This window comes from Lentinula edodes (assembly GCF_021015755.1).
Source record: "Lentinula edodes strain Le(Bin) 0899 ss11 chromosome Unknown C8R40scaffold_2, whole genome shotgun sequence".
Classification (NCBI taxonomy): domain Eukaryota; kingdom Fungi; phylum Basidiomycota; class Agaricomycetes; order Agaricales; family Omphalotaceae; genus Lentinula; species Lentinula edodes.
The window spans coordinates 793,210-814,319 of NW_025764308.1; the positions used below are offsets into that span (position 1 = coordinate 793,210).

General features: G+C 45.7%; 10 protein-coding genes across 10 annotated transcripts; 7 read left to right on the forward strand and 3 right to left on the reverse strand.

Annotated features, from left to right (window-relative positions):
* Window positions 1-119: 119 nt before the first annotated feature.
* Window positions 120-1,186, forward strand: C8R40DRAFT_1032950 (ubiquinol-cytochrome c reductase iron-sulfur subunit; the record flags this gene model as incomplete). The annotated part of the gene is made up of 5 exons (XM_046223299.1): window positions 120-348; window positions 409-892; window positions 945-979; window positions 1,042-1,070; window positions 1,124-1,186. The coding sequence occupies 5 exons, from the start codon at window positions 120-122 to the stop codon at window positions 1,184-1,186; spliced, it is 840 nt and encodes a 279-aa protein (XP_046091459.1).
* Window positions 1,187-1,828: 642 nt separating this feature from the next.
* On the forward strand, window positions 1,829-4,008 carry C8R40DRAFT_1157943 (major facilitator superfamily domain-containing protein; the record flags this gene model as incomplete). The annotated part of the gene is made up of 15 exons (XM_046229685.1): window positions 1,829-1,852; window positions 1,909-1,947; window positions 1,997-2,066; window positions 2,127-2,231; window positions 2,285-2,350; window positions 2,399-2,460; window positions 2,541-2,741; window positions 2,802-2,862; window positions 2,915-2,992; window positions 3,047-3,183; window positions 3,247-3,327; window positions 3,385-3,451; window positions 3,512-3,548; window positions 3,721-3,769; window positions 3,832-4,008. 15 exons carry the CDS (start codon window positions 1,829-1,831, stop codon window positions 4,006-4,008), a joined length of 1,254 nt encoding a protein of 417 aa, XP_046091460.1.
* Window positions 4,009-4,231: 223 nt separating this feature from the next.
* Window positions 4,232-5,096, forward strand: C8R40DRAFT_1033313 (uncharacterized protein; the record flags this gene model as incomplete). The annotated part of the gene is made up of 6 exons (XM_046223334.1): window positions 4,232-4,328; window positions 4,391-4,414; window positions 4,474-4,497; window positions 4,560-4,785; window positions 4,843-4,903; window positions 4,959-5,096. 6 exons carry the CDS (start codon window positions 4,232-4,234, stop codon window positions 5,094-5,096), a joined length of 570 nt encoding a protein of 189 aa, XP_046091461.1.
* C8R40DRAFT_1191752 (leucine-rich repeat-domain-containing protein) lies at window positions 4,745-6,087 on the reverse strand (the record flags this gene model as incomplete). Its single annotated transcript, XM_046233058.1, has 4 exons — window positions 4,745-5,469; window positions 5,526-5,861; window positions 5,910-5,956; window positions 6,009-6,087. 4 exons carry the CDS (start codon window positions 6,085-6,087, stop codon window positions 5,182-5,184), a joined length of 750 nt encoding a protein of 249 aa, XP_046091462.1. The 3' UTR covers window positions 4,745-5,181.
* A 65-nt stretch (window positions 6,088-6,152) lies between these two features.
* C8R40DRAFT_1139168 (inositol/phosphatidylinositol phosphatase) lies at window positions 6,153-8,985 on the forward strand. The gene is made up of 15 exons (XM_046229458.1): window positions 6,153-6,201; window positions 6,252-6,355; window positions 6,405-6,488; window positions 6,537-6,811; window positions 6,864-6,889; window positions 6,940-6,982; window positions 7,036-7,069; window positions 7,129-7,445; window positions 7,496-7,624; window positions 7,680-7,798; window positions 7,849-8,060; window positions 8,121-8,287; window positions 8,345-8,443; window positions 8,503-8,569; window positions 8,628-8,985. The coding sequence occupies exons 1-15, from the start codon at window positions 6,173-6,175 to the stop codon at window positions 8,909-8,911; spliced, it is 1,989 nt and encodes a 662-aa protein (XP_046091463.1). The 5' UTR covers window positions 6,153-6,172; the 3' UTR covers window positions 8,912-8,985.
* Window positions 8,986-9,054: 69 nt separating this feature from the next.
* On the forward strand, window positions 9,055-10,336 carry C8R40DRAFT_1243378 (uncharacterized protein). Its single transcript, XM_046233588.1, has 5 exons — window positions 9,055-9,247; window positions 9,321-9,532; window positions 9,592-9,744; window positions 9,818-9,958; window positions 10,017-10,336. The coding sequence occupies exons 1-5, from the start codon at window positions 9,109-9,111 to the stop codon at window positions 10,176-10,178; spliced, it is 807 nt and encodes a 268-aa protein (XP_046091464.1). The 5' UTR covers window positions 9,055-9,108; the 3' UTR covers window positions 10,179-10,336.
* A 37-nt stretch (window positions 10,337-10,373) lies between these two features.
* On the forward strand, window positions 10,374-12,331 carry C8R40DRAFT_1165342 (uncharacterized protein; the record flags this gene model as incomplete). The annotated part of the gene is made up of 11 exons (XM_046230674.1): window positions 10,374-10,716; window positions 10,767-10,934; window positions 10,987-11,016; window positions 11,077-11,117; window positions 11,172-11,190; window positions 11,244-11,344; window positions 11,402-11,589; window positions 11,655-11,686; window positions 11,748-11,804; window positions 11,854-12,126; window positions 12,180-12,331. The coding sequence occupies 11 exons, from the start codon at window positions 10,374-10,376 to the stop codon at window positions 12,329-12,331; spliced, it is 1,404 nt and encodes a 467-aa protein (XP_046091465.1).
* Window positions 12,332-13,359: 1,028 nt separating this feature from the next.
* Window positions 13,360-16,463, reverse strand: C8R40DRAFT_1165343 (kinase-like domain-containing protein; the record flags this gene model as incomplete). The annotated part of the gene is made up of 6 exons (XM_046230675.1): window positions 13,360-13,574; window positions 13,640-13,805; window positions 13,873-15,689; window positions 15,751-16,106; window positions 16,167-16,208; window positions 16,273-16,463. The coding sequence occupies 6 exons, from the start codon at window positions 16,461-16,463 to the stop codon at window positions 13,360-13,362; spliced, it is 2,787 nt and encodes a 928-aa protein (XP_046091466.1).
* A 244-nt stretch (window positions 16,464-16,707) lies between these two features.
* Window positions 16,708-18,644, forward strand: C8R40DRAFT_248934 (kinase-like domain-containing protein). The gene is made up of 7 exons (XM_046234481.1): window positions 16,708-16,723; window positions 16,783-17,039; window positions 17,096-17,461; window positions 17,548-17,827; window positions 17,942-18,087; window positions 18,172-18,333; window positions 18,385-18,644. Exons 2-7 carry the CDS (start codon window positions 16,900-16,902, stop codon window positions 18,563-18,565), a joined length of 1,275 nt encoding a protein of 424 aa, XP_046091467.1. The 5' UTR covers window positions 16,708-16,723; window positions 16,783-16,899; the 3' UTR covers window positions 18,566-18,644.
* An 862-nt stretch (window positions 18,645-19,506) lies between these two features.
* C8R40DRAFT_1079933 (COP9 signalosome subunit 6) lies at window positions 19,507-21,063 on the reverse strand. Its single transcript, XM_046227066.1, has 9 exons — window positions 20,949-21,063; window positions 20,818-20,894; window positions 20,645-20,770; window positions 20,504-20,592; window positions 20,211-20,448; window positions 20,052-20,144; window positions 19,903-20,003; window positions 19,785-19,853; window positions 19,507-19,722 (listed from the first exon to the last, which is right to left on the reverse strand). The coding sequence occupies exons 1-9, from the start codon at window positions 21,026-21,028 to the stop codon at window positions 19,603-19,605; spliced, it is 993 nt and encodes a 330-aa protein (XP_046091468.1). The 5' UTR covers window positions 21,029-21,063; the 3' UTR covers window positions 19,507-19,602.
* Window positions 21,064-21,110: the final 47 nt, after the last annotated feature.

Sequence of the window (21,110 nt, forward strand, 5' to 3'; positions counted from 1 at the left end):
ACCGCGTGCACCGATTTTTTTAGCGCCCAAGATGGACGGGACAAACCGGACGGCCGAATATGGAACGTATCAAACTCTCTACTCTACATCGTTGAGCCCTTAAATTCCTGTTGCTCGCCATGGCTTCCTTCCATGCAGTGAAAAAGTCAATTAATTTGGCGCCAACAGTGCGCGCCCTTCCATCTGGTGTCCCTGCAGCGCCTCTTCTAAACCTCGCTGCACGAGCTCCGGCTGACCACCACGGCCATGGACATGGTTCCTCTGGTCCTCGCGCAGATGTTCCCCCTTCTTGGGCCGGGGGCGTATCCAAGTCACCATTTGGTCTTTTTACTAAAACTTACACCACTGGTCAGCCTTTATACACCGTTTCCGAATTGAGTTTATTGATGAGTTACTCGACGTTTACAGCTCCTGCTCCCAAATTGTTCCAGCAACGTCTTCTGCATACCTCTGCTGTCGTCAAAGATGCCCCTGAAGTCCCAGACTTCTCTCATTATCGTGCACCAAATACCGATAACAACCGTGCACTGTCCTACTTTATGGTTGGAACGATGGGTGTACTTTCCGCTTCTGTTGCCAAGTCCAGTGTATCCGAATTCTTGCAAACGATGGCAGCCTCTGCAGACGTTTTGGCCCTTGCAAAAGTTGAGGTAGACCTCTCGGCCATTCCTGAAGGCAAGAACGTAATCATCAAATGGCGAGGAAAACCCGTCTTCATCCGACACAGGACACAGAGTGAGATTGACGAGGCGAGATCTGCAGACTGGAAGACTTTCAGGGACCCAGAGTCTGACGAGGCTCGAGCTAAGAAGCCGGAATGGTTGGTTATGTTGGGTGTTTGTACTCACTTGGGTTGTGTCCCTATCGGTGAAGCCGGTGACTATGGAGGCTGGTACGTCCTTGTAAATCGTCCCTGTTCAAATCTCTAAAATAACCGTTTCTAGGTTCTGCCCTTGTCACGGCTCTCACTATGACATCTGTGCGTATATTTGCCTCAGTCCTTGAGACTCCAAGATTGACTGTCGGTCTTCATTCCTGTAGCTGGTCGTGCTCGCAAGGGACCTGCCCCTGTAAGTTCCTTTGCAGTATCTCACCTGAACTATACTCACGTCGGCCTTCGTAGCTCAATCTTGAAGTCCCTGCTCATGATTTCAATGATGCGGAAGGAAAGCTTGTTATTGGATAGATTGTCAGAAGTTCTAGAATTTTACAGCCCGCGTAAATTTCCAAAAATCATAGATCTTTGGATCGTGTGAAGTCGCGAGGTCTCTGCGCTTCGAATATCGTGAATGTTTTATTTGAATTCCCAATATCTGGTGCCATCTTGCTATCTTATGAGGATATAATTGTTGTACGTTCATGTGGTCCCACTCCTACCTGACTTACTTGAAGAACAATCCTTATCTCTCGTTCGAGGGGTTTATAACCAAGCTTCTCGGGGTTCTGCTTATTCTTCTATCTTTTTGACTCGTCCGCCTTTTGGTCATACTTCCCGGAAACCCCGAAGAGACAAGTGGAATGACATTTTGGCAGAAGATAAAACTGTACATCTGGGATTCAGATGCTCATCTGAAGTCTCGTTTCGAGAGAAGACTTCTAAGGAAGGCGCGTGTTTCTGCTTGCAATGTCCCAGTGGCGGACTGCTTCTTAACCACATAGATAGCTTGATTTTGGAATATTGGTCATTGGATGCCTTGGATTTTTCATGCGGTACTTGGACTCGGCCAATCTGGCTAACGCATACGTTTCTGGGTATGATTAGTCTGAATATCATTCGAGTTCTTGACGATCCGTACCTTGCGTGCTTAGCATGAAGGAGGACCTGCTAATGAATGGAAATCAATACACATACGTATGTCAGCGATGGCCAATCATGAAAATCCATTCAACTCGGTTGTTGACTATCAGATGGGAACTTTCTATACTATTGGATATGCATTGTTCCAGGTAAAACTGATTCATAATCAATATGTAGCGAAGCTCAACAGTGCGGTAGATTCCTGGAACTCTTGCAGTAACACGAGTCCGCCCTTCTCTGTACTTGTTTGTTAACGAAATTGGATGGGGCAAGTCTTGAAAACACTATTCCTCTCAAATCATATCTCATGTAATCCTGATCTACTAAGGGATATTCACCTTCGCTCAAGCTGGAGCAAAGACTTATAATCAGATGTATGCATTTAGGTTCATGGTTGGAGTCTTCGAAGCTTCATTTTTCCCCTCAATATTGTGTAAGGGACTTGTAATCATGAACACAGATATAACACTGACACAACATTCTCAGACCTTATGGGCTCATGGTACAATAAGCATGAGCTTGCTAAACGGATCGCCATATTCCATCTGTCTGGTATGATATTCGTGCGGTCATGTACGTTGATGCTCAACTAGGCTGCAGGCTCACTCGGTACATCCTTCGGTGGATATTTACAGGCTGCGGTTTACACTACGCTCAATGGTGTACACGGAATAGGTAAGGATTGTAGCTTATTATTTGTTTTTTTCTCTCAGTCCTTACCAAACTAGCTGGATGGAGGTAGGAAACTCGGACGAAATGCAAAAATCGGACTCACATACTGGTGAATTACAGGTGGTTATTCATTGTCTGCGGCTGTATGACTACGCCGTGTGCCATAGGATTGCTGTTGGTCCTCCCTGATCTTCCCTCCAACACTCGGGTTTGGTACTTGAGTCAAGAAGAGAGAAAATTCGCTCTGGAGAGATCCATCTCCCTGGGCAAGGTAAGATGTGTTTTGCTTGAGGATCGGACACGAACATTAATGTGCTATATCTATATCTAGTCACAACCCGGAGAGAAAAAGCTTAACTGGACACTGATCAAACGGATGCTTTTGACTTGGAGTGAGTGGTCGTAGTAACACGGTGCATATTGGTATTCACATAATGTTCGCAGAGTGGTACGGCTTGGTCTTAGGCTACGTTGTATACGGGTCTTCCTGTCAAAACACTAGCTATTTTGCAATCTGGATGAGTACGTGTTCTTACTTTGTACAACTCACCGAGGTCAATGATATCGCCATTACAGAGTCCGCCGGCTACAGCGTAGTCGAACGAAACGTTATTCCATCATGCTCGTATCTCATCTCTGCATTGTGTATATTTATCTGGGGATTCGGAAGTGACCTTACAGGCTCTCGATTCGCCTTTGTGTTCGGACCACTGGTGGGCTATCAATTCTCCTCCGGTCCCCTTGTTCCCCTTCGTATTGAACACCACGTTTTACAGTTTTATGGCCTACTTCCAACAGGTATTCTGGCTTTCTGGCCCAAAAACAAGAATCTGATTCTGTTCGCATTCATGACTGGGGTGAGCCATGACATCGCTTACCTCGAGACGGTCAACTTTAGTTAAGAGTATACGTAGGGAGTTCAACTTATGACTGCTGTCTTCTATACCTGGGCTAACGAGCTTCTCGCTGATGACAATGAGCGTACGTTGTTTTGTCCTGTATTCAACTTCGGGCCTACTGATAAAATTCCTTCGACGTCAGTGCGGGCTTTGACAATCTCTTCAATGAACGGCCTACAGTATTCTGTCGCTGCATGGCTTCCTATAGTCATCTTTCCTCAGACCATGTGAGGAATCATTGCAATCTCTGTATACGTTGGGACTGATTTGCAGTTACACGCAGGGCGCCTACGTGAGCATACACTTCATGATTCACTGATCGTTCGATAATGCCTATATTGAACTATGTAGATTCCGTCGAGGGTTTCCTGGAACCTTTGGTTTAGTTATTGCAGGACTGGTGAGCTGTGACATAATACATGTAGAGATGTCTGGTCTAAGTCTTCTCACCCACTAATGCAGATTATAATATTTGGTATCAAACTCCTCGCTGACCGCGATGAAAGGCGGGCGACTTCATTGCGCAACTCAACAGCGTTCGACCAAGCAAATGCAAAGACAATGGGCCTCGGTAATGCACCTTTTATTCAAGACGAAATTTCTTTCGAGAAAGAGTGTCCAGTGGTAGAGGAATTATGAGGTCCGTCGAGAAGGTGTAAATATTGTGGATGGCATTGTGCGAATACCTTGGTCTTAGTCTTAGTCTGGACTCAACATATGAGAATGCAATGACCACTGTGAATTCGATGAAATTGTCTGGACTTGAGTCTGGAGAATCGGCCTGAGCTCGGCTCAATACACGGAAACGGCAACAGAAAAACCCGAACTGCTGCTCTGTCAACATCTTACCCTGCTCTTACCCATGTCGAAAGTCGAAGAAATTACGATCTCTTCATTCCTAAGTCTCTTCACCTCTAATGGACTGTACATGATCTTGTACTCGTGGTTGTTTGGGATGTGTATGTGATCACATCCAGACCTTGAACAGAAGTAAACTCATTTCAAACGTCTTCGCACGTAGCTCTGTGGATAACTTTCTTCGGAGGTATGTAATTGCAGTACATTTCTCTGAATCATTGAATGTGGTCTGATCCCTTCAACCAGGCGTCATTGCTTTCAAAGCCCTTCGTGAGTTTTCCATTCAAACCAGTTTCAAGTGCACTTCAAAAATTGAATCGGATGGACTGTAGCTCGTCAACAGTTTGGCAATTTACAACACAAGACCTTTCCTATCTATTTTGTTATATCCATCACCTTGGTCTCTGGCCTTCTCCTTCTCTGGACTTCCGCTCACCCTGATGTTATGACTTACTGGGATCGACCATTGGTCGCGGATGTCTCGCAGGTTTATATCCTCTTCTCGGTTTTGATATCGCAGGGTATAAACTACACTGTCATTGGTCCTTTGACTAGCCGGTGCGTTCAGTCTTTCTGTTAGGTTCGATGAAGCACTAGTCAATCTTCTGTGAACAGTACAATGTTCGAGCGTCACAGGTTGGAGAAGGAGGAAGGCAAAGCTTACAACGAGCCTGGGGTACGTCTACATCATGGACACATTTTCTTGAAAAGAGATTGAGCACTGTCTGCAGGTTTCGGATGCCATGAAAGGTCTTAACAGACGTTTTGGGTCTCTTCACGGCATCAGCTCCTTGCTCAATTTGTGGGCTGTGATCGCTATCGGATTGCATGGATTATGGATTGGAAATGCTGGGGTCAAAGGTTATTAGATAAACTACAGTACAACAGCGATTTTGTACGGAAGATTAGTCGATCTTCCAGGTATGAAAATATACACACAGCAAGAGACCAATGTCATGCGCCCACGGATTCCATTTCTGGCATGTAGCCGTCTCTAAGACTCCTTTCAAGCCGCCTGATCTCTTCTATACTGGTTGCTTTCGCAATAGCAGCCTTAACCCGCTCTGCGTCCTCTTTCGACATCAACCTTCCTGCCTTTGCCATCGCAGCAGCTGGGCGTGGTTCATCCGTTGTAAGAGCTGTTTTTGTAGTGCTTGTAGATACAGTAGTCGATAAAGTCTCTGCTAATGCGGTCAGACGACTGTCCGGGGTGAGGAATGATTGTTTTCCAAGAGATCTCTCCTAGATACGATACGATTAAACCCCAGAGACAACCAGGTGGCTCTCAACAGGCGCACCTTATCGCGAATTCTCTGAAAATCTAAAACTCTTAGCCCGGGTATCCTCCAGGCAAGCCACTCGCGATACCATTTTTTTTCCCGAACAGGATTGCCCAACAAGGAGAGGTATTTTAGGTTTTTTAACTCCTTCAACGGTTCCAGATCACCCAGTTCGGAGATATTGTTGTTTGTTAATACGAGCGTGGTGAGGTTCGGTACAGAGAGATGTATGGAGGGGGAGATAGATGATATTCTGTTGTTGGCGATGTACAGTGTACGGAGACGCTTTAGTAGTGGAAGATTTCCAAGCACGGTTATCGAGTTATCCGTGAGGTCGATGGCATCCTGCTGGTCCTATAAAAGCAAAATAAATGAATGAATTGGCAGCTTGAGATTTGCGACGCGTACCCTGGTGACACCCAAATTTTCGATAGCAGGGATTTTATAGCCTTTAATGAGCGAATTGTAAGATGGTCGAATGAAGCATAATGTAGGGCTCACCTCGAAGGTCCAGTTGACGTTCTTTCGTTGGATTAAGAGCAGAAGGGGCCTGGGCAAGTAGCTCTGGAGTGAGCTTCATTCTAGTGTAGAACAAAGCTGCAGTTGATCAACTTTTCACGCGTTCGGTTGAACAAAAGGGGCTCTCGTTTCTTCCTCTCACCGCCATGAAGCCTGTTCATCAACGCCTCAATCTGTCAGGAATCCTCTTTGCCTTTGTGCTCGCTTGTTCTAATGTTTCTCCAGCTATACGGTTGGCGATGAGGCGTATGTATTCGTTCCAACCGGAGAATTTGCGGCCACACAGTCATTAACCGTGCACCGCGCTACCGGAGAAGTCGTCCTTAATCGTACGTTCCTCTACTGCAAAGTTTGTATATGCGCTGACTAGATATATAGCTCCTCACACCCCAATACCTCAGCATGCTAGTCGCTCCGGGAAATCTGTGCATGGCATTCTCGGAATGATATCGCTTTCGCTTTGTACGTCTTGGCCGTCTTTCAAGAGCATATTATAACCGGTTTAATTAGCGGAATACATTGTTATTATCACCGGGCGCGAACTCAAAGGACGTCTCTGTGGCCATGATATATTCCGCGCTTCAGATTTTGATATTTTACCACTTAATCCCAACGTCAACGTCATCAGCCCTCCCCATCCTGTTGAAGGACATCTTCTCGCCCTTCTTCGCTCTCATCTACAGTCTGGCAACTTCTTATTCAGTTACGGATGGGATATAACGCGACGCTTGCAAGCTCAATGGGCAAGCCAGAACATTGATTCAAACAAGGGATTTTGGGAGGTGGTAGGTTGTATTACTCGTCTTTTGTTGGCCACAGCTGACATATGTTCTCCAGGCAGATGATAGGTTCTTCTGGAACAAGTGAATAGCGAGTTCTTTTGTATCACACCAGGCGTCTAACCTTGTACTAGATTCCTTCAAACAAGATTCATAGAATCCAGTGGAAAGCAGGATGTAGGATTTTCTCTGCTACTCTGTGACTCGGTTTCTAACACGCTGTTCATTAGTTCAGCAACTTCATTCTTCCCGTCATTTACGGAAGTAAGCGACTATCCTCGTTGTTTCCTGTTGTTCCCTGGTGATCTTTACTATCTCATTAGCCTTCGATGTCCGGCCCATCTTCATACACGGAAGACACATGCAACTGGCGCTGATCAGCCGTCGTTCGCGTCATCGTGCGGGAACACGTTATTTCCGTCGTGGTATTGACCACGACGGCCATGTCGCGAACTTTAACGAGTCAGAGCAGCTTTTATTTGTCGAACACCAAAATACTACTGGAGCAGTCCGAGCGGATGATGACTTCGCCCACATATTCAGTTTTGTACAGATACGAGGCAGTGTGCCGTTCTTCTGGGCGGAGGTGAACACAGTAAGGTACAAACCTGACCTCCAGGTTATGGAACTCCCGGATACCGTGCGTTCCTGCTTTTTTGTTCATTAAACCTGCTGAGCGGAACTCAATAGCCTGATGCAATAAAACTACATCTATTGGAGCAAGTATCGACATATGGACCTCAAACATTAGTGAATCTGGTGAATCATAAAGGTCACGAAAAACCTGTCAAAGATGGATACGAACGCTGGGTGACACAGGTTCTTGTGCAATCCTATTATGACGACTGTTCTACTAATGACTCTTCTCATACAGCTTAACCTCCCGGATGTACGATACCAATACTTTGATTTTCATACTGAATGCAAAAATATGCGATGGGATCGTATCAGCTTGTTGATAGATAAACTGCAACTTGATTTACAGAAGCAAGGGTGAGATCTGGTAGTTGAAACTTAGTTCATGGAACCTGAATTTCGCGCAGCTACTTTCATATTGACTCAATTGATCCCAAGTCAAACAAGTTGCAAAATGGCACGGTACGAACGAACTGCATGGACAATCTTGACCGCACCAATGTCGTCCAAGCCACACTGGCTAAACACACCTTGAACAAGCAGTTACAGGAAGCAGGTGTTCTCACTAAAGAACAGGGTGTTGATGATTTTGAAACTTTGAGCAAAGACTTCAGAGAGAGTGAGTCTTGACACGTTATTTCCCTCATGGTGCTTTTCATGACAAGACCGTGACTGTCAGTGTGGGCTGACCACGCCGACGCTATCTCGAAAGCTTATGCTGGTTCCGGTGCATTAAAGTCAGACTTTACTCGTACGAATGAACGCACTCGAAAGGGTCTTCTGGAGGACGGTGTGAAATCGCTTTTGAGATATCTCAAGAATAATTTCTTGGATGGGGCGAGACAGGTAACCCACCATCCAACAATGATGCTTGAACGCTTGTCCCTTATCGTTTTCTTCTAGGATGCATATGATCTATTTACCGGAACTTGGATACCTAGGCGCAATCCTTCCAGCATGAATTTTCTCGTTTCAGACCCTCGGCCGCTCATCATTCGGTCTGTAAGTGACAACTTGTGCCTCATTTTTCCAGCATTAGAAGACATAATTCATGCTTTCAGGCACCTGCAACTGCGTCGTTCTCCTTATTCATGATTTGTGCGGGCTTGACATTACCTCGCTCTTCAGGTATCAATATGTTCTCTGTTCCTTTTTAGAACACTCACACATCTTCTTGACCTTACAGATTATTCTCTCGTCTACTACTTCTTCCTCTGGATCATGCTCCTGCTCGCAGCAACCATCTTCATGGTCACATATGGAATTGATTATGTTTCATGGCCTAAATTGGTTCCACTTGACTCAATCATTTACTACGATGGACCTGGCTATCGTTCGGCTAAGCATGGTATGGGTCTCAAAGGTGTGAATGTCAAGCTTGGACTGGATAATGGTACCAAATGGTTGAGTAACAAGGGCAAAGTGGGTAAGGAAGAGAGCATTCCGATGACACGTAAGAGGGTTGATTGAGATGGACTGTCGCGGACATATGTAGTTACAAGACTTGGTATATATGCGTTGATAATCTCCATTTTTTCTCGTTTTTTTTGTCAAAGTTAAACTGGCCCGGGCCGGATTGAAACCGTAAAAATTTCACAGTACGTACGGCCAGCGTACGGCTTCCTCCCTCACTCTCACTCACTTTTTTATTTGTAAATTTTATCAAAATGGCTGGCACTAAACGCGCTTCTCCTGGGGACGAGGATGAGAAGAATTATCCGATTTCAGATGTCGTTTTGACCGAGGAAGATGCTGCAAAATTGACTCAAGTCCGCAAGGACTTACAACGGGCGGAGGTCATACTGGGTGCGTTACTTCTTTCATTTCTTGCAAATGGAATGCCATGAGACTGACTTAGTGAGATGTTAATTGACTGTAGAGCGTAATGCGCAAATCATGCTCACCCCCGTGTACCAGAAACGCCGCCCTGTTGTCAAGGCTATCCCAAAGTTTTGGCCAATTGCCCTGATGAACCACGCCATGTTCGCAATTCATGTTCAACACAAGGCTGACCAGCTTGCTTTGAGCTATCTTGAAGACCTTTGGGTTGAACGCGACTCCAAAGAGCCCAGGTGTTTTACCCTTGAGTTTGTGAGTTGGATACAATGCAAGTTGATAGCACATTCTCAATTTTGATTTCGCGGCGGCAGCACTTCAAGGAGAATCCTCATTTCACCAACACCGTGTTGAAGAAGGAGTATAAATATGTTCCCTCAAAGGCTGTTGCTGACGAGAAGCCTGATGCTGAGGGGCTCACACCCTCCGCGCTCGAATTTTCTTGGGAGCAAGATGTCAAACCTTCTGTGAGTTTACACTTGTTTCAAGCCAGCATGGTATATCTACTGACACAACCATTCGTTGCCCCTTGTGACACAGTCAATGAAGATTGACTGGAAAGACGCCGCTAATGCTCTGACAAAGCTATACCCCAGAGAAAAGGGCGAGGACGATGACGACGATCCTGCGGAGTCCGGCAGCTTCTTCAATTACTTTGAACACGAGGATGATCCATTTGAGGTAAGCTTATATTTCAGTAAGTTTGACGAAATAGCTGACGAGCTGGTTCTGCTTTCAGATTGGACTCAACATAACCAATGAGGTTTTCCCTGAGGCTGTTGATTACTTCCTTGGTGAAGCCGGTGGTGATCTTGACTCGGATGACGAGGAAGATGAGGAAGATGAGGATGCGGATGAGATTGACTTGGAGCAGCCCAAGTCCAAAAAGCAAAAGGTTTAAAGGATTTTTAATCTTTTGTATACCCAAAACAATACTGTCGCCTGCGGGACCATATCTACGTATCAGCTTTGGAGCGATCATCTAGTCATTGTATACATGCATGCAGTTTGCCGTACGGCACATTATTATTGCCGATTTTAAGTGAAATCAACCCAACTTCTTCATCCGCCTCCCACCATCCCACCATCACCATCGATGCTCGCTGGCGCAATATTCGCTCTTTCATTGACCGGCCTTCCTGTCTATGGCCAATCTGCATCATCATCTGCAGCATCAAGCAGCGTAGCATCCAGCAGCGTCGCGACCAGCTCTGCTGTTTCGGCTGCTAGTTCCGGAGCAACCTCTAGCTCCGTCGCTGGATCTACGAACACCGAGGCCACTGCATTGACATTTTCGCTTACTGTGACCAACCCTACTGCTATCCCGCTTGCATCTATAACAGCTAATGAAACTAGTCTTGCTACAATTCCTCTTCCTTCAACGGCCACTCCTGGTGCAACTAACACTTTTTTGTCTGGGGCTCCAGCTCTTCCCAATCGTCTGTCATTGATCTTAATTACATCCAACTCCCGCTGATCTTCATATCAGCGACAAGTATTGTTTCCTCCAACTACCCTACACTTGATAAGGTTCCTCCCACCGACTCTGATGAGGTACAACAGTGGATTGCAGAAGTGGCAGCTTCTGGAATCAGCATTCCTAACATCACTCAAACTGTTCTTGGCGGTTGTCCCGCGAACGCAGAAGCCGCAGCAGGTTCGTCGTATCTGAATTTCAGTCTTCTTGTCCTTACTATCTTGGATATTAGATACTTCACGTTGCTGGTGGTCCTGTACCGGTTAGTCGCTATACACAAGACATTCAACTATCTCGTTGAATTAACCGTGTAATTGTTCAGGCTGTGTTCGTGACACCGATGTGCAAGAATGCCCTACCAAGGTATAGCATCATTTTGTCAATACTAATCTCGGCTTATTTACCGGATTTATTCAGTTAACTTGGGGTTTGACTTGTAAGAAAACTGTAACATCTATTAATCATTGGCTTTATGGTGCGTTTGAACAGACGACGATGGTCCCTCATTCTATACTCCAAATCTTCTTACCTACCTGACTGCGAATGACCTGAGCGCCACTTTTTTCACTGTTGGGTCTCGATGTGCGCAGGTATGTTGCCTCTTAGCGAACCGAGTCGAGGATCATCAATCATATTGCATTGCGTAGTTCCCTGTTACATTGCAAGAAGAATTTATGGCTGGGCACCAGATTGCGGTGCACACTTGGAGTCACCCATATTTGACAACCTTGACGAACGAACAAGTCATTGCCGAGTTGGGATGGACGAAAAAGGTTATTAAAGATGTGACTGGGGTTACTCCCAATATGATGCGTCCTCCCTATGGTGATATTGAGTATGTTAAACCATCAATTTGTGTTCATAGAGTTCTGGATATTGACCTAATCTCTAAAAAATCAGTGACCGAGTTCGTAACATATCCATTGCAATGGGTGAGTGCAGCTTCTAGGGACTAGTTCCCCTTATCCTGCTCACATCGTTATCACGGAATAGGTCTAACCCCGGTTATGTGGACGAGGATAAATGCTACAGCCACCTTCGATACAGACGGTATGTGGAAGTCAACAACATTCGTAAACCTTGCCCATATTTGTGTCAGATTTCGATGTACATGGGGGACTTGCTTCGTCCTACGGCGTCCTAAATAACTGGCAAAATATCATCACTCAAGCCAACGAGATTGACACTGGTTTCATCGTATTGGAACACGATCTGTTCGAAGAAACTGTTCAACTAGCCACTGGGTACATTCTTCCCAGCGCTATGAACCAATCCTTCGATATCAAGCCCGTCATCAACTGCTTGAACAAACCTTTGTCTGATGCTTATATCGAGACTAATGATAACTCAACTAACCCTCCGGCTGCATCTGGTATGTCAAACTATCTGCATTTGCTTTCAGAACAATTCTGATTTGGTTTTCAGGTGTTGTCACACTTTCTTCCGGTGCGCCCGGCTCAGCCTCTGCTACTGGAGCTGCTTCCAGTAGTAACAGCGGCGTTGGGCTCAAAGTTTCTGGCACCTCCACAGCTCTAACACTCAGTGGTGGCTTTGCATTCATCGCCTTGTTTCTGTAGTGAATGAGTTTTGAAAACTCATCTAGATCATGTACACAAGATATATTATCGACTGTTAATCTAATTTCCACAGTTCCTGTCGCTGTTTCTTCCCCTTTTTATATGAACTTTCTAGCTATAGAATGACATTTGATTACTATACCCTCATTCAGAATCTAGTGCCATCTCATCTGGACTTGCCTACTGCAGAATTTTGCCCTTCATTTCATAGTAGTATATTCATACCTATTTTCTTCCGCTCTTTGACAACGTGCCTTTCTTGATTCACCTTGTAAGGGCTTTCTTGGAATTCTTCACAACGTTCGCGGAATATTTAGACTAAATATGTATACAGATGTGATTTTGTTTTATTGTTCAATTGTACTGGGGAAGTTAATGCAGAATTGGTTCAGGATAAGGCCTGATACCATTGCGACGCCGAAAAGAGCTTTAAACTCTTCTGGTGTCCTAGCGGAGGAGCTCGAGACTGGTGACACCGTGAAAACGTCGTCAGTCAGAGTATAGAATTGGCGATATGGATGAATTATGGGATTCTACCCAAGTATTGTAGAGGACATGAACGAATATCTACACGATGGTATACTTGATGTAGACTGATAGATCAAGAAAAGGAAAGTGTAATAGTAAATGATGCATCGGCAGAAAAAGAATATCAAGAACAATAAGTCTAAAAGGAACTGGTATGCAGGAAGGGTATGACGCTGAATAGAAATCATGAACGGTTGCAAAAACCAAGTCTGAAGTTGATAAGGAAAAAAAAGAATCTACCAATATCCCAAAATCCCAGTAGAAAAAAAATAACGGAGGATAGACAGTGAAATAGAGAATAAGATACGCAAACCGATGAGACAGGTCGAATTTCTAACATATGTATAAAACACCGCATCTATGTAGAGAATCTTGTGGTTGGAGATCTTGGGATACAATTGTCTGAACAGTCCTGGCGCAAGTAACATACACGTAGTCTTGAATCCAACACCATCGTACGTTGGAAGAGAAAAAAAGAGCAAAAAGGCGCTAGAGAGATGTTACCACTCTCCTGTGGTGTCGTCAGCTTCGGTAACCGTTAACCACTCATGGTCAATTATATCCCGCGCATGAACGCGTTTCTTCATATCAGTCGCGAGCATCGGTAACAGGAACCCGCACAGTGCCTCCGAGTCCGAATCAGAGTAAGAATACTTCTCAGTCATAACACGTTTAAGAGGCCAAGGTTTGAGTGATTTAATATATCGCAACGAGCCTGTAAAGAGGGAGGACACGTTCATTAAAAATTTCTTGCTTGATGAAACAATTTGAAGCACGCACCGGTATGATCGAACAAATCCCGACTGTACTTGCCCCCCATCTTGCATGTCAGAGGGAAGTCACCAATCAGTTCGATGATCTGAGCCATATGATCATCATCTTTGGTAAAAAGTCCTCCCTGGGCTTGGGGATCAAAGAGGTACTCCCCAGTCAAGAGTTCAAATACCTGTTCGGTTATGCATCAATACCATTCAACGACACGTCAGAACCTCTGATGTAATGAAATAACTTACCACGCAGGCAACGCTCCATATATCTGCTCGGGCATCCCAATCCTTTCTGCCTATGATAGCCTCTGGCGCACGATATTGTCTTGTCTGTATGTCCTCAGTGTAATGTTTTTTCGAGGGTGTGGCATTCCCTAAATCGGCAATCTTTATGGAGACGGGTGGAGAAAACGTAGGAGGTGGAGGTGGTGGAAGTGGATGGTACGGGACGTCCACCGGCTGAGTTGCTGACTGATTTATATTCACGTCAGTAAGCGGAGAGTGCACCGAGGGGGAAACGAAAGACGGATTTGGTGACGGCGGAGGAGTGGGAGGAGATTGTTGCACTTTTATTTCAATGGGAGCGACCTTATGAGAGGATGATTTACGCTGTGAGTGTGTAGATTTATTCTTAGGTTTTGTGGGTTCGGCGACAGAAACAAGCGTTGGGGGTTGGAAAGAAGCAGTGGATGGGTAATCGGGAGGAGGGAGTTGATTCATGTGGGCAGATATTTGAGAGCCATGTAGCTGGGGAGAAGAGCGAAAGCGTTCAGTCTCTTGAATATCGAATGACGTCGCATTATCTCTGGGAGGGGCGGTCTGGGAGAGTAAAGAAGGATGATTGGGATTTTGCAGTTTATGTTCGACTCGGGGTTGGGTCGAGATAGTAATATCAGGAAGAGGTTTAATTTGGGATGTGATGGGAGTAGGTTCTGGTGAAGGACGGGCAGTACCAGAAGGAGAGGGTCTTGCCAGCGTCGTTGTAGCAGAGGAGCTTTGAGACACAGTGGAAGAGGAGCTAATGCTACTCCCGGACAGACTACTACTAGCCCCAGCTATCTGGAAAAAGTCGCCATCCTTCTCGCCATCAGCCGTGATGACGGCAGAAACCACAACCGCGGGCGCTGGTGCAGCAAGTCCTGGATCTTTCCATGATCCAGGTAAACCTGAATGTGATCGTGAATGCCCCTGCGTTGGACGGCTTACTTGGGAATTACTGCTGCTTAGGGATGATTTGTGGGAGGAAGACGAGGAAAAAGCGGATATCCGGTCTTTCCATGATGCGCCACTTATCGCGAGCTTGTCCTTCCACGAAAGTGATGTTGTATCTGAAGGGTCGATCGTAGTAACCGCCTTCCCTTTACCTTTCTTCCCGTTGATCGGTATAGCGATAGATTCGGTGGGTCTTAAGCTTTTCTCGCCTACTCCCAGATCTTCTTTCGGGTGGGGAGCGGTCCACGACAACATCAATGAATTACCGAGTACATTTCCTAGGGAATGTGACAAGGATGTGGGAGGTGTGCTGAAGTTACTGCATGTTTCTGCACCATTGGAGGTAGATGCTGATGTAGATGCGATCGATGATGAAGATGAAGATGTACCAGAAGGAGAATTTAAGCTAATGGGTGCAATGGGGGCAATTTGGGTGGGATTGATATTGGGCGTTGATTTACTGATAGTCAGAGGTTCAATACCTAGATTTGACGAAGAGAGGCCACTCGGCACCTTCGGTGCACTGGTGCTCATCTTGGGAACCGCGCTTCCGGCAATAGAACTATTGATAGGCATGTTCTGGCTTATATAGCTCCCATTCGGACTGGTAGCAGTACTACCACCGCTTCCAAATCGGCCAAAGCTCATACTCAAGCTGTTACGTCCTGGACTTGATAACGGTTGTGAGTCAAAAATCTGAACTTGACGGCGGCTACCGCGCTGACTCAAAGAAACGGTTACCCCGGATCTCGACTTTGTTGGTAAGGGAACACCGACTCTGCGAGAGGTCGGAGAGGGGCATTGGGAAAGCTCATTGAAAATATGTGCTTCGATATCGGGTATGGATATTACTAGAGGTGTGTTGAATCATCAATGAAAAAAAAACATAGGGAAGACATAGAAAAGACGCACAAATGTTTTCCGGCTTTATATCAGTATGGACAAGATCACATTCGTCATGGAGGTACTGAAGCCCGAGGAGGACCTGGTGAGCTATAAGTTTGACTAGGGCACGAGGAACGCCTTTCTTCTTGTTACGTTCAATCAGAGCCAACAAATTCTCTCCTAGTGGTTCAAAAACAATGCAGACGTGGGACGCTTCTGGAGTAGCATGCGAGAATGAGTCGATGAAAGACACTATATGTTGTCGTCCCGGATGAGTAGGCGAAAAGGAAGCCACACGAGATAATAGCTTGATCTCATCTCTGGCAGTCTCAGCGTATCGTCCGGCAGATTTGACAACCTTCAGAGCAGAGTGTCGGCCAAGTCTGTATCAATATATCATACAAAGATTAGATAGGAAAAGAAAGATGGCCAACTACACGCACTCTTGGTCTTTGACAAGCCACACAGTCGAAAAATGACCCCATCTACACGTATGATGGTGCGATTGAGACTGATTCAACAATGGCAAGAAAATTGTGGTCAACTCACCCTAATTTTCTGATGACCCGATAACGGCCATGTTTGAAAGTATCGTCGAGCTTTATAGGAAGATAACCACCTGCATTGTAATCTGCAGGGCTTTCTTCAGACTTGGTAGATGCCTCGTCAACAGGAAGAATCTTTGGTCCAGATGAGGTGACGACGTATTGGTAGTTCGTGCAGGCCTGATTTGACGACATCTACACGAGAACCGTATAAAAGCTCTCTGGCGAACTTCGTTGAAGTCGGAAGAAGTGGGAATGAATTCGGAAGTGCCGAACGGCGAAAGCCACAACGTCACGTGGCACATTTAGGATCTAGGCCCTTGTAAAGCGCCACCGAAAATACGCCGAACGTAGACAACCGATAAATTCCGATTTCAACCGAACACAACTGACCAACTGCATTCTTATCATCGGGGTCCAGCCAAATACATTTTAACGGCGTGAATACAATTCGAGTTGAGTTACCTGTTAGTATTCCTGTGTTGACTTCTCGCTGTACTGAAAAATAAATAAGGTCCCTCCCTCTTCCCGCTTTTCACGTGCTTCCATTAAGAAAGATATGCCCCTTACTTAGCACTATTAAGCCTTAATAACTTGATGCGCGGTCAACATATTCTACCACACAAACACTATGCAAGCTTTAAATACCCCACCTTCCTTTTCTCATCCTATCCTCCCTTCTCATCGATATCCTAATATGGCATCACTTTCGAATGGCGTTTCCTTGCCTCAATTTATAGGTGCGGTCGAAGATCACTGGCAGCTTTTCAGGTTCGTTTCCCTATGCGAAACCATTACTACTACCTTCCATCTTACAATCACCACAGCGACCGCTCCTCCGATTATGTGCTTGGAGCTCCCATTGGATTTGGTGCTTCCTCGATAGTCTATGCCGCCTTATATCAACCTCCCAACCGCCAGCCAGTTCCGTGCGCTCTCAAAGTCTTGGACTTGGACACCTTACCATTGCGTTCTTGGCCTCTTCTCCAGCGTGAGACCACACTGATGTCTTTATCCAAACATCCAAACGTTCTGCGTGTACGTGGTTCTTGGATGGACGGACATAAGCTCTTCATCGCGCTCCGCCTCATGAAAAAGGGCAGCGCTGCGGATATCATGCGGTACGGTTGGCCCGGGGGATTGGAAGAAGATGTTATCAAGTGTATCCTTGAGCAAGCATTGCAAGGCCTCAAGTAAGTTTCAGTTCCTGAGGAACAGCCCCGCGCTTTCGCTTCACGGTTTTACGGAACGTTTCATATTGACTTGCGAATGCTCACAGTTATCTCCATATCAATGGATTCATTCATCGAGACGTGAAAGCCGCGAATTTACTCATAGACGATGATGGCACAGTTTTGTTAGGCGACTTGGGAGTTGCCGCGGACCTCTCGGAGGGCTCATCTCATACTCTATCCTCGCTATCTTCCAACAATGAGCCTGCCGTGGATCAAAAAGCTGCTTCACATGCAACACCCTCACCTTCCAATCGCGTCTCTAATGATTCCACACCTCCATCCAAAGCTCCAAGGATCGGTAAAAGAAAATCATTCGTCGGAACTGTGAGTGTCACTCGTATTTTTGCACCTTTTTCTCATGAGTTCGTAATGAACGCGTCCCTTCTTTCTCATTCTTTTGCCCACGATGTTCTATCTTTATACTTACTCTGACGATAGCCTTGCTGGATGGCTCCTGAACTCATCCAAGGGAAACAATATGATTCTTCCGCCGATATCTGGAGCTTTGGGATTACTGCGCTGGAACTCACGCAAGGCCGACCCCCAAGATCACGAGAACCTCCTCAGAAAGTGTTATTGAGAACGTAAGTCTTCTGAGTTTCGAATATGTTCCATTGATCAGTATGTCATACTGGTAGAATTCAAGATGATCCCCCAACCCTCGATAGAGACGGCGGCACGTACAAATACTCAAAGGGTTTCCAAGAGATGGTAGAGAGTTGTCTTGTCAAAGATCCATCAAAGAGACCTACGGCGCAACAATTACTACAAACACCATTCTTTAGAGGCACCAAGAAGCAATCGTATCTCATCAATGCTATCCTTAGTAGGTATCGTAATCTCAATCTCTGGAGAACCTGTATATTGACTTTCATTCATAGAGGATTTGCCCCCATTAACAAAGCGACAAGAGCGTCGGGTATTGCCCAACAATCAGATATATCGCACTGTGGATTCTTGGGACTTTACGATCCATTCCGTTCCCGTTTCTCCCGTCTCACTAAATGCAAAGCGGAGGAGTGTCGACCGAAGCATGGTGTCCGAAATCGAGGGAGACCATGAATCGAGGCACTATTCGGTGTTTTCACGCAACTCTAAGCGTGGGTCTGGAACGCCTCCAAGTTCCGCTCATTCGACACAAATTCGGGAGCCGATCGAGGAATTGGATCCAGGCGTGGTCGTGCTAGAAGATATTTTTGAACAAAAATTGCGGGACGAGTTCAATAAGATTGATACAACCGCACTGTCAGCTTCAAGTGCAGTAGTGGAGAAAACAATAATACCGCCTGGCACAGAGAAAGCGCTTGGCGGCACCACAGTGCCATCAACGACGACGGTACCCATACAGATTTCCAAACCAGTTGGTTCATCATTGAGCCGACCTCACGATGAATCTGATTTATCCACGTCCCCATCGTCGGTGGTGACCAACAGTTCATCTTCTCAAATGTCGTCTTCCGGCCCGGGGGGAAAAGATTCATCTCCTTCTAGAGGCGGACTATGGAACAGAATCAAAGGTAAAACCGGTTCACGCCTGAAGAATGCCACGTCGCTCAAGAGGCTTACAAGCCGAAACGGTAAGCCCAGAGTAAAATTTCAAAAAACAATTCATCTGACCATCGCCGAAGAGATGACGCTCACCAAGTGATTCCAATATGCTACCACCTCAAATTCACCCCAGTCCCTCTCAGTCCCCGTTTAGCATGCACTGTACATATGTACTATTACGCCGGTCATCTTTTCCCATAACTTATTTTGGAAGGGGAAGGTTAACATGTTGATGACGGGCACCGACCGCGAATGCCGCTTCTCTACTCATCGCCCCGATTTGCACATATTCTATCTATCTATCGGCTGCGTGTCATCTGTACTCACCCCGTATATACATACTCAAGTGCTGAAGCACTGATACCATGTAAATGTATAATATATCTATACTGTAAATTCGTTGTTATTATTACTAGAAGCAGAATCAAAAGCAAGTTTTCCGTTCCTCGATGGGCGGTTGAATTTCAATTTCGATGTACATCGCCAACAGATTATGTATATTGCAAGGTCAAAAAGGGATATAGAACAATATGTATGAAATGGTGGCAGAATCAGTGCCAATCTCCTATTCGAGCACTGCCCATTTGAAGCCTTGTACGGCGAGCTGCGCCTCCTCCTGCACCGAATCTGTCTTCCCTACTTGTTGTGAGCAAGCTGTGTTTATCCACCAGCTGAAATAATTAGATTCGGATTAATGAAATTGCAATTGGCGGAATTCAAGATTTTCACGTACATCATTCAAAATACTGGTAGATTTGGTCAGCGAAGCAAGGAGAGCCGTCAGCTGGACGTCTTCCGATTCCTGGAAGAACGATCTAAACAGTTAGCATTTGATTTACGAAGGCACGCACAGTGTTGAATTCTTCCCGGAATGTTTTATTTTCACTGGCAGGCAAAGATGCGAGCAAGGCTGAGATAGCGCGAAGTATGCCGTGATCGGTAGGAGCCTCAGCTGTTCATGATGAGTAAGTACGAAGATCAGCCTTGATCATGAGCGTACCCGCAATGACACTGGTCACATATTGGATGAGTACCAATATTCTGTCATGTAGCATTTTGACAGCAGCGCGTTGCGTCTGAAGGTGTGATTCCACTGAAGGACCAGGTGAGTCTGGGTACACAGGCACACATGACAGGAGCCAAGACAAACGACACGCACAACTTGTCCCACTTCCTCCACCTTTGGCAGTCCAATCAACAGCGATGCGCTCTGCTTCTCCAGTTTCAACCGTGTAGGAAGCCTCGACAAAAACCGATCGTGATGTGCGATCTTTAATTTCTATTGTCTGTTCGTAGGCTTTGAAGGGAAGATTTTGGCTGGTTCCATCGACGCTGCCAATGAGGTTAGCAGTTGGTTGTAAAATGAGTAAAAGTGGCGTGGAGCAATAGCCGGTGAACTAGATGGTCTAGTCAGTACCTTGGGGTCAGGGAAAATAGTTATGTGATAGATACTTGTGAATGTAGCTCAATGTGGCGTGAAGTGGGAATTGGTGCCACTGTATACCAACCAATGAATTCCAGGGACGGAAAGACTTGTTTATCTGCGTAGCCAAGGTAAGTTGAGGCTTCACTCCTTTCTGGATACACACACACACTGATCCCGTCTATTCACCAAGAAAGAGTGGTCGATCGCCTCCCCATCATCTTCCAAAGCCAATTCAAAAGTATTCACAATCTCGACTTCTCGTCCATTCTGGGTCCCCAAAAGCGCGCCAAGAGCTAGTACGACATTGGGAATAGTTCAATATAGCTTGCAGTAAACGTACTAAATGGCAAGTGTGTCTGCTTTTCAAGTTTCAGTCTAATAAAATGTTCGGAGATATTGAGGATAGGAAGTGGATGTCTATCGAAGTCGTGAGCGACGCTGAGGTTAGAGAGGTCTAAACTAAGAGGTTACAGTGCAATCGAGAGACCGGAAGTTGTCGTCGAAGATAAAACGACGGATAGTTCTTCATGATCAGTATCCATTGCGCTCATCGTGGACGTCGATTGAAGAGATTGATTTCACGTGACATAATATTCGACCCTTCCAGTGTCACTTTCTGAAACTTATAAATTA

Bases quoted from the DNA above. Each gene is read 5' to 3' on its own strand.
- C8R40DRAFT_1139168 (XM_046229458.1), top strand. From the start codon at position 6,173: ATGAAGCCTGTTCATCAACGCCTCAATCT. The intron at 7,446-7,495 runs GTGCGTTCCTGC...GGAACTCAATAG, and splicing joins TTATGGAACTCCCGGATACC to CCTGATGCAATAAAACTACA. The intron at 8,444-8,502 runs GTAAGTGACAAC...TCATGCTTTCAG, and splicing joins GGCCGCTCATCATTCGGTCT to GCACCTGCAACTGCGTCGTT.
- C8R40DRAFT_1243378 (XM_046233588.1), top strand. From the start codon at position 9,109: ATGGCTGGCACTAAACGCGCTTCTCCTGGGGACGAGGATGAGAAGAAT. The intron at 9,248-9,320 runs GTGCGTTACTTC...AATTGACTGTAG, and splicing joins ACGGGCGGAGGTCATACTGG to AGCGTAATGCGCAAATCATG. The intron at 9,959-10,016 runs GTAAGCTTATAT...TTCTGCTTTCAG, and splicing joins ACGAGGATGATCCATTTGAG to ATTGGACTCAACATAACCAA.
- C8R40DRAFT_248934 (XM_046234481.1), top strand. From the start codon at position 16,900: ATGCAAGCTTTAAATACCCCACCTTCCTTTTCTCATCCTATCCTCCCT. The intron at 17,040-17,095 runs GTTCGTTTCCCT...CAATCACCACAG, and splicing joins GATCACTGGCAGCTTTTCAG to CGACCGCTCCTCCGATTATG. The intron at 18,088-18,171 runs GTAAGTCTTCTG...AACCCTCGATAG, and splicing joins CAGAAAGTGTTATTGAGAAC to AGACGGCGGCACGTACAAAT.
- C8R40DRAFT_1079933 (XM_046227066.1), bottom strand. From the start codon at position 21,028: ATGAGCGCAATGGATACTGATCATGAAGAACTATCCGTCGTTTTATCT. The intron at 20,593-20,644 runs GTGTGTGTGTAT...TTGGCTACGCAG, and splicing joins GGTGAATAGACGGGATCAGT to ATAAACAAGTCTTTCCGTCC. The intron at 19,854-19,902 runs GTGCGTGCCTTC...TCGTTCTTCCAG, and splicing joins TCCGGGAAGAATTCAACACT to GAATCGGAAGACGTCCAGCT.